This window comes from Scatophagus argus, chromosome 7 (assembly GCF_020382885.2).
Source record: "Scatophagus argus isolate fScaArg1 chromosome 7, fScaArg1.pri, whole genome shotgun sequence".
NCBI lineage: Eukaryota > Metazoa > Chordata > Actinopteri > Scatophagidae > Scatophagus > Scatophagus argus.
In genome coordinates, this window is record NC_058499.1 from 1,086,206 (window position 1) to 1,095,515 (window position 9,310).

At 48.9% G+C, this 9,310-nt stretch overlaps 1 protein-coding gene and 1 long non-coding RNA gene across 3 annotated transcripts; one reads left to right on the plus strand and one right to left on the minus strand.

Annotated features, from left to right (window-relative positions):
• Nucleotides 1-664: 664 nt before the first annotated feature.
• On the minus strand, nt 665-8,780 carry nox5 (NADPH oxidase, EF-hand calcium binding domain 5). 2 transcript variants are annotated; one of them, XM_046395092.1, is made up of 17 exons: nt 8,672-8,780; nt 7,511-7,653; nt 7,123-7,273; nt 6,355-6,565; nt 5,680-5,917; nt 5,066-5,219; nt 4,758-4,930; nt 4,153-4,335; nt 3,852-3,984; nt 3,327-3,469; nt 3,038-3,238; nt 2,917-2,961; nt 2,571-2,695; nt 1,809-1,893; nt 1,612-1,711; nt 1,368-1,534; nt 665-1,097 (listed from the first exon to the last, which is right to left on the minus strand). In XM_046395092.1, the coding sequence occupies exons 2-17, from the start codon at nt 7,628-7,630 to the stop codon at nt 966-968; spliced, it is 2,361 nt and encodes a 786-aa protein (XP_046251048.1). In that variant the 5' UTR covers nt 7,631-7,653; nt 8,672-8,780; the 3' UTR covers nt 665-965. The 2 variants fall into 2 exon arrangements, with proteins under 2 accessions (XP_046251048.1, XP_046251049.1); XM_046395093.1 differs by lacking the exon at nt 8,672-8,780 and having other exon boundaries at nt 959-1,097; nt 1,358-1,534; nt 7,511-7,786.
• LOC124062374 lies at nt 7,861-9,291 on the plus strand. The gene is made up of 2 exons (XR_006843907.1): nt 7,861-8,065; nt 8,762-9,291. It is a non-coding gene; the product is annotated as an uncharacterized LOC124062374 (long non-coding RNA).
• Nucleotides 9,292-9,310: the final 19 nt, after the last annotated feature.

The following is a 9,310-nucleotide window of genomic DNA, read 5'->3' on the forward strand; positions in this document are numbered from 1 at the left end:
AGAAGTAAATCACCAAACATAACAGGACGTGTTTAATCTTTGCTTATTAAATGTTTAGTATGGGACTTAAAACAACCAAACTGGTCTTCGGCCTTGGATGCCTTGTGAGGCTGAGGCGAGCAGGTCCTCTTTCCTGCAGTGATGCTGAATGCAGGACGTCCTCACACACGACGGAGACACGTGCACGGCGCGGTGACGTCACAATGACGACAGGTGCGAAGACACTGCACATACTTTTCAGGTGTGAATTTACTCAAGTACTGTCCTGTACTTGACTGGAATACTGAGATGTACTTTGAGTGGATCCATATTAAACCCCACTGACCTCCAGATGGAAAACACCATCATCTTTAATTCTTTTTTACTACTTCTTGTATACCTTCTTCTATCTGTCAGAGCCTGTTTAAATGTCTTTTTATGTGAGTTTCTTTGCTTGATGCCTTTCGTATCTGCAAAGCGCTCTGAATGGCGTCAAACCTGCCTGAGTCTGAGCACACGATCCAGGATGAAACCCGTCGTTCTCAGGCTCGGGACTTGATGAGATCTCTGAGATGTCATCAAGTCCACCACAGAGACACTTCAGCTCTCAACGTCCCACATGGTTTCGTTAACTGTTCAAATGATCCCACACAAACGGACAAAAAACTCAACGCAGCTGCACACGTTTTCTCTGAACTGTGATGCAACAGAAGAAACGATCGTTTAATGAGAGCAGAAAAATGTTTCACCTTATCAATCACCTATTCAGATCTACACGAGCACATCATTAAAGGAAAGATGGACGACCAGCACAACACACCAAAACACACCAGTGCATATATGATTTAACAGCTAACACAAACACAACACAGACGGCTGTCATGGAGGATAAACAGGATACAAAGCAAAGGCAGGATTCACACACACTCACACTCTCTCACACACACACACAGCAGGAGTTGTGTGTTGAGCTGTGGGCGTCGACCTCAGAAGTTTTCCTTGTAGAAGTTGAAGCCAAAGTGTTCACACTGAGCTTTGATGACTTTTGCCAGAGCAGGAGAGCCGCAGTAAAACACGTGGACTTTCCCTTTTTTCTCCGCGGACACTTTCTGAAACACCTGACACACGACAACAGGTTCATTAGCGCCAGGTGTGCACAGCATCTTCAAACTGAGTGGCCACTGGCGGGAAAACTTTGAGCTCCGCAGACACGAAGAACTCACACTTACTGAATAAGAAAATAACCACTTCATAAACGACTGGAGACGATCTAAGCTAACATGTTTGACGCGTCTGAAACCAGGCACAGCTGAACCGGCTGGTCAGTCAGTCGCTTCTCCAACACGGATGTCAGCCTGTCGGAGGAGCAAACACTCACGTCACCTCACCTTCCCCCACTCAGGTCGTCCAGGTTGGGTTCTGGTCCTCAGTCCGGTGATGGAGTCTCTCTTCTCCTTCTTGGCCAGGAGGTCCAGCGCCATCTGCAGGCCGATGGCCTTCATGTCGTTCTTGCTGAGCGCAGACGTCATGTACATGTGCATCTCCAGGAAGCGACCTGCCAGACAGCACAGGTTTGTTACCGTGTCGCTCTTTACGAGTCGCTCAGCTTCCCTCCTCGGCTTTGTACGTCACCTTCTGGCTCCTCGTCCGCCTGGTCCATCTCCAGTTTGGTCAGTAAACTGACAAACCATTCAAACGACTTCTGGTCTCTGTTGATCCAGATGAAGTCGACCTGCAGGGTCCCAAACAGGCGTCATGTTGTTCACATCTCTCATTTCCTCACACAACATGAAACATGGCAGACAACTGAACGTCCGCTGCTTTCTTACTTTGCGTAACTTCATGTCGCTGTCTTTAATGTTCTCGCACCAGGAGTAGTTACAGTTGGGACAGTTCTGCTTCCTCCTGCGGTATCTGCGTTAAAGAATCACAACACAAAGCAAGAGGTTTCACACACGTTTGAGGCCTTTAAAGAACACGGATCTGTTTACTGGCCCTTGGGGCTGACCTCACGTGGACCAGCTCAGACCCCCTTCAACAAAAACGTCCCACAGCTTCGTCCCAGGTGCGCTGAGAGACAGAAGCCGAGCGCTTTGTGTTTGTGAGGGTACCAGTGGACAGACATGTCCTCATGTCTGAACTCTGCACTGTCGAATAATAAAAGCAGCGTGGCAGAAACCATCTGCAACCCCCACAGGTGATCTGTCATTGATTCAAACGATTAATGACTTCAACCCAACCGTGGACTTCAAGTCCGAAGACCAAGACCAAAAAACCAAAGACCAACAGGTGAAAAAGAAAACAAACCTGCAAACCTGAGAAGCTGAATTAAAAAAAAAAGGGCCGTGGCCTGGAGGTTGGAGAAGCGGCTTGTGATCGGGAACCAGGAACAGGCACAGCCTGAGCTGCGAGTGTTGTGGAGGACGGACTCGAGCTCCTGGCTGTTTGTCATCACCAGCTGCTGATCTGCAGCTTGCTGGGAGCTTCCCTCAGTGAGCCTGGAGGTCTCGAACAGAACAGGAGGCTGCGGGACGCGGTCTGAAGCGGGATGCGAGCGAGTATCATAGTGGAATAAAAACCTGCTGTCTCACCGGTACATGATGCTTTGCAGGATGGAGGCGAACGGCGTGATGCCGATGCCGGCCCCGATCAAGACGGCGTGCTCGGAGGCAAAGATCTGCCTCGTGGGAGTCCCGTAAGGTCCATCTACATAACACTGACACACAACACACACACACGGGCATTCATTTACAGCTTTTACATGTAGAGGATTTATGTTTTCCCATCTTTTAAATTATTCTGATGGTTTTGGAAACAGAGTGTTCGTCACCAGTAGGAGATGCCAAAGTCGGGTTTGAAATCACACACAAAGGTTTTGATTTTAACTTGTGAGTCATGCTGTGTTTGTAAATGATGCTGAATGATGTGTTTGCTCACCTTGATGTTGCAGAACCTGTGATTCTCACCAAACTTGGCAGAAACCTGCAGTTGAAGAGGGAGAAGCGCTTGTTAAAAGTCAGCTGATGTTAGTTAATCTACTGAAGACACGCGTGGTGACCTCTCTGAGTGGAGGAGCCTCTCCTCTCTCTGCCGGCCCCAGCTCGTCCGGAAGAGGCTCCGCCGGCCCCTGAGAGCCACACATCGGGGGCGGAGCCGCATCGGACCGGCAGCCGCTCTGACGGTACATCATCAGCTCGATGGCGTCGTCCTCGTTAGAGGCAACCGCTCCGTTACAGTTCGTAGAGCTGAACAGGTCCTCCTGTGGGGAAGTCACAGGTAAGACAGAGGAGGGACACGTGTGTGTGTGTGTGAGTGTGTCTGTCTCTGTGTGTGTGTGTGGGCTGGACCTGGGCTTTCATCAGCTGTCTGTGGTTCCTCAGGCTGGTGGACAGTCTCTTGGAGCTGACCGTCTGGCTCTCTGGTTGTCTGAAGTACTCGTACAGACGGTTGGTCCACTGACCCATCGAGCGGACGTGAAGCCACAGAGAGTCTGCAGGTCAAAGGTCACAGTGGTCAGTCATGTGTTTTACCACACATCGGTTTCCTACAGGATATTATTTAATATTAATATTTCTGCTGTGTCAGTGAGCGGCGACATCCTCTTTCCCGATCTGGACAAAATGCAAGTCCCCATGGGGACATGATTAACTTTTAGGGTGAAGACTTGGTTTAAGGTGAGGCTGAGTTTGAGGTTCAGGTTAAGGTCAGGGTAAAGGTCAAAGGTCAAAGGTCAGGGTTAGGCGAGTTATGGTTTTGGTTTGAGTAAGTCTGCAGGAAATGAATGTAAGTCTGTGTAATGTCCCCACTGGGCATGAAGACCTAATCTGTGTGTGTGTGTGTGTGCGTGAGTGTGAGACCCAGGTAAAGCGCACCTGACTGCTCTGGAGCGCTGCTGATGGTGAACGGATGCCACTCGTACTTTGCTATCACGGGGATGTTGATGTACACGTAATCTCCAGGTTTGAAATGGAAGAACTGAGGACGTTTGATGACCAGGTGAGTCACCTGAGCACAGACAGGAAAACAGCCCAAAGGACAGACGTTCATCCGTCACAGGCAGGCGCTGATCACATTATTCAGAATACATGACACAACTACACTCTTTTTTACTGTGCAATCAGTTCAGCTTCAGTGACACAACTCTGAGACCAGTGGACAGTCAGTGTGGGTCACCTTGGACGGCAGCAGGTTGACCTCCACGATGTAAAGACCTCCCATACGAGACACGGCGATTCCTACGATCTTCTCCAGCAAGAACACCAAACCAGGAACCACAAACCACTTCCAGAAGTTTGCACAGTGAACCATCAACAGAGACCAGACCCACACGTAGGACAGGTGAGACCAGTAAAACACCTGGAGGACAGACAGTCAGCAGGGGATTACAGACCAGAGAGACCGAGACCGGAACCGTTAAAGAGGTCTAAAGAGAGTCTTTGTAGTTTTAATATGGACGATACTGCAGTAACTGACCACAGACACAAGAGGGCAGCAGTGGACAAAGAAGTATTCAGATCCTTCAGTGAGTGTACTAATACTACACAGTCACACTACTCTGTCCACCTTCATCCACATCCTTTTTAATTATTTAATTAAGCTATTTGCATTAATGCAGGAGTCAGAACAATCTAATGAGAGCAGATCTAACAGTCACAGGGGACACTTTAAATACTTTAAGTACATTTTTCTGAATATACTTACATAGTTATATGCAGTACTTTTGAGTATTAGTACTTAAACCGAAGCAAAGCATCTGAATACTTCCTCTGGTCTCTTACTTCGAAATGTCCGCTGCGTCGTACGAACGTGCTGGAGCAGAGCACCATGAGGCAGATGACGACCTGCAGAACGACCCCGGTGACGGAGGCCGTCCCCTTCACCCAGCCGATCCCCGGCCTCGTGGTCAGCAGGTACTCCCACAGACTGAACTCGCTGCTCTCCGACAGCTGCACTGAAACGCACACACACACACACGTCACTCCCACGCTCTGGTGTGTAAACAGAAGCACGCTGACCGTCAAACCGCGTCAGCTCCACGTCACGTGAAGGAAAAACCAGCGAGTTCTGATCAGCGCTGAGTTTGTACCGAAGTTGAAGATGTGGGCGGTGGTGTGGACCAGCGTGTAGCAGAGGATGGCGTAGCCCACGATCTGATGCAGCAAGATGTTCTGGTCCAGAGGTAAGACCCGGACCACCCACGTCGCCCTCAGCCAGGTCAGACAGCGACGCAGCATCAGGACCTGCACGCACACACACACACACACGTTTGCATTAATTTATCCAGATTTTTTCCATCCCATGTGGACCAACTTTTAACAAACAAGCTGATTTCACAGACAAGAACTCAAATACGTAATCGTGTTCATGTTTAAAGCTGCTGTTTGACTGAGGTTTTCTGTTTCACATGTCAGAACATGTTCAGGTTCAGGTTCAGGTTCAGGTTCAGGGTTAGTGAAGATGTGACAATCTTTTGCTGTTCTGACTCTTCTGGCTTCAGTTTTAGCCTCCTGATGGAGTCTCAGCCTTGAAATCTGATCCTCCTGTGACCAGCGGGCTCGTGGTGACAGGAGGCTCGTGGATGATTTCATGTGTGACTGTCTTTTCTGCTCTTTGTCTGCTCTGGACACTTTGTGCTGCCACAGAAGTAAGATTAGTATCACTCCGACTGCGCCACCCGTCCCGTCTCCTGCGGGGTCGTACCATGACGAAGGTGCAGTTGAAGTTGAGACACTGTCCGCAGCCTTTGGCCACCATGTACCAGCCTCCGCCCTGACTGTGCTGCAGCATGGCCCCGATGAAGAGCAGCAGGCTGGCGCAGGCGTACATGCACAGGAACAGCAGCTTCCGGCTGTTGTTGTGCCAGTAAGCTCGAGTCAGGTAACGAGGAGCGTGACGCTTCTTCTGATCCAGATCAGGAGGCTTCAACCAGTTGGCAGCACTGAGGAGGACACAGAGGGGGGAGATGAGGTGAGGAGAGGGGAGCAAACTAAAAACCAAAGGTCTGATGGCACAAACACCAGACCACATCGTCCAGTTTCAGCCTCTTTACTGGTCATCACCAGAACCTCAGATCCTCGGCTGGTTCATTTAGTCCTCGTTCAGGACTAAATGAGACCGGGATTACTTAGGAACCATCAGATCTAAGCTCCCCATTTAATTTCTAATATCACAAACAGACATTGTGTCACTGCGCAGAAGAAAACCAGCCCATGAAAATCCAGATACTTGGATTTCTTCTTCCTCTTCAGACCGGGAGCAGCAGTTGTAACCTCCACAGGTTAAAAGCAGGATTCGGTTAATTCTGTTTTATAATAATAAACCTAAAAAAATAAGATAAAAAGGAACAGGAACCAAGAGGAGGAAGTGTTGTCTGACCTGATGGTGAGGTTCTCCATCACCTCGGGGAAGTTCTCCAGCTCAGCTTTGAGCTCCTCGAAGGTGATGGCGCCGCTGTTGTCTTTATCAGCTGACTCGAACAGGGCCAGCGTCAAGTCGTCCAGCTTTTCCTCCGGCAGAGAGATGGCGCTCTCACGCAGACACGACTTCAAAACTGTTCGCAGCTCGTCCGGATCGATGGAGCCACTGCCTGCACGCCAGCAACAACAACCGGAGTTAAACTCAGAGATGACGGACAAAATGACTGACTGACTGCAGTCTGAGCGGACGAAGTAATAAAATACAAAATAAAGAAGTTCACAAAGAGTCTCTAAGATAGGACCGAGCATATAGTGAGATCTTAAATACTGTATGCACATTGTTTGTTCTCGTCTGGAAAACAAACTGAGTCCTCGTCTTCCTCCTCACCCCTCAGAGCCTCGTGAGCATCAACAAACCAACAACGTGTTCATCTGTCACTCAGTAGCTTCTGACTTCCTGTCTGTGGCTCTCAGACCCAAAGCCACTGAGTCCTATTGAAGTCAGAAATCTTAAAAAACTTTTTATCGAACAAAGCGGAGGAAATTGCGCCCTTGTTGGGGACTATTCAGAGCGGCGGATTAACCCACATTTGGTGCTGTCGTGAGTAGGATGGTCCATGTGTGACTGAGTGAGAATACTTGTCAGCAGATACGTTCACCGTTGGTTTGATAAAATGATAAGAACGCGAAAGTGTGTGTCTGTAGGCGTGTGTGTCGGATCCCTGACCGTCCACGTCGTAGACCTGGAAGAGGAACCTGAGCTTGTCCGTCTCACTGCCGTGGATCAGGAGGTCCAGAGCTTCCAGCAGCTCGTCCAGGCTGATGGAGCTGCTGCCGTCCGAGTCAAAGAGCGCAAAGAAACGCTCGGCGAAGAAAGACTGCACACAACACACACAAATACGACACACAGCTGGACAAAAATCTAACAGGGACATTTTACTGCAGTACTTTTACTTGAGTAGAAACCTGCAGGCAGGACTTGTAAGGGCACAGTTCATATACGAAAACAATGTTGGCAGTGATTCTCCTCCGGTGGAAAACTTTTACACGATTGTTTTGGGACTTTTGCTTAAGTAAACGGATGTGAATGTTTCCGCCAGCGCCGGCTTTCTCACCTCTTTGACCTTCAGGGCCGTTTTAAACTCATCGATGTCGATTTCTTTGTCTTCTCCGGCGATGGTCTCAAACTGTTTGGTCACCCACTCCAGCCAGCGGGCGTCCTCGTCCAGACTCATGGTGATCGGCTGTGCTGCGTCTGCTGCCAAAAGACAGAAACAACAGTCTTAAAACTGGGAAAATGTCATTCAGTTTCATGGGGGTGTTTAAAATATACAAACACTCTGGACATATCAGCAACTTCCCCACTTGGCACACTCATGGAGGAAAACGATGAGTATGGACAGAGCAGATGCAGTCTGGCTCTTTTCCACGCTGATGACGTCCAGCTTTACGCACAATTTGAAACCCGGAAGACTTTCAAGTCTGGCAGTTTAGCCTCGTGGTCTGAAGAAGACGAGGGCCTGGATTTCTCACAGTTTCGGTTTGAAACAAAAGGGCCTGATGCTCCTCAGTAGCTCACGGCACCAGGATGCTAACATGCTAATGTTTAACAGGTTTAACAAACAGGGAACAGAAGAGGGCAGAGACCAGACCCCTGAGGAACCCCGCAGGTAGTCATCATGGAACCGCACAGCGCTTTCATTTCACTGCACTGTCTGATCCTCTCAGATGTCCTCACGGTGTCCCGAGAGGCTTCGCTCAGCTCGAATAGCCAACCTTCACGAGCAGCTGAAACCTGCGGACGTCCTGCTGGACTCCCGCAGCGGGACGATAATGCGGGCTGCGGCCGCGTGTCCGGCGTTGCCACGGAGACGTCAGCCGCAGAAAAAGAAATAAATAATCCACGCGTTGTGGCGAAAAGCGGCGCTGCTTTCTCATGTCGGGTTCGATAAAAACAGGGAGTACAAACCGTCCAGCTGATTTTCAGCTTTACATCAAGATGTTCTACAAATGTTCACATGAACAACAATGCTAAAAGTCACAGTTTCTGCCTTTTGCTTTCTGAATCTTTTTAGCTTTAAGTGAAGAAAACCGCATTTCCTACAGTGTAAGAAAGTCGTCAGGACGAAGACAACTGGCTGATTATTTTCTGTTAATTTGGTCTGTAAAACAATAACCAAAATATTCAATGCAAATGACTCCAAAAATGAAATCAGTTCAGTTTTCAGCAGGTTAGTTAAGCAATCGTCGCAGCCCTGCGTAGGCTGAGCCTTTACCTGCTGCGTCCTCGGCTCCGGCGGTTCGTGTCCTCAGGGACGCTTCTGCGGGCTCTGCGCTGCTTTTCTTCACCTCCTCCTGTTCTTCAGGGGGTGTCAGCTGGACCTGACAGTCCGAGCTGCGAGCTGAACCTTCTCTGTGGACAAACTGGGACACTGCAGCGGCAACAGGACGAACGGCAAGCAGAGCGAGACTGAAGACCCTGAAGTGAAGTCCAGCAGGATCCCAGACACCAAGTCAGAGACCCACAGCTCAGGGTTCACATTTCATCACCAAGATCCACCAAAATTCATTTTACTGCGGCTTACTTTCCTGATTATCATTCGGACTATGAAACAGAGACTGATTTTCAGCCTGGCTGATACTCAGACTCTTCCTATTATTGTTATCTGTGTGGTTTTTGTCTGACTGCTGATAAAACGTGTTTTTAAATGTTTTTCTTCTGCTGCAGCCTCCTCTCAGTCTAAAAAATCTAAAAAATTACAAACCCCTCTGTGGTGACTTCAGATGTCCTCTTTGGTCCAAAACCCAAAGACTGGGTTTGATGTGAAAGACGACAAAGCATCAGATAATCGCATCTGATAATAATGAACATACAAATAAACAAACTTGGCCTTAACTTTGCATTTCTTCCCTCC

Coding starts and splice junctions, on each gene's coding strand:
- nox5 (XM_046395092.1), bottom strand. CDS start 7,630: ATGAGTCTGGACGAGGACGCCCGCTGGCTGGAGTGGGTGACCAAACAG. Junction 6,566..7,122: donor CCAGGTCTACGACGTGGACG/GTCAGGGATCCG, acceptor GCTGGCGTGCAG/GCAGTGGCTCCATCGATCCG. Junction 5,220..5,679: donor TCAACTGCACCTTCGTCATG/GTACGACCCCGC, acceptor GTGTGCGTGCAG/GTCCTGATGCTGCGTCGCTG.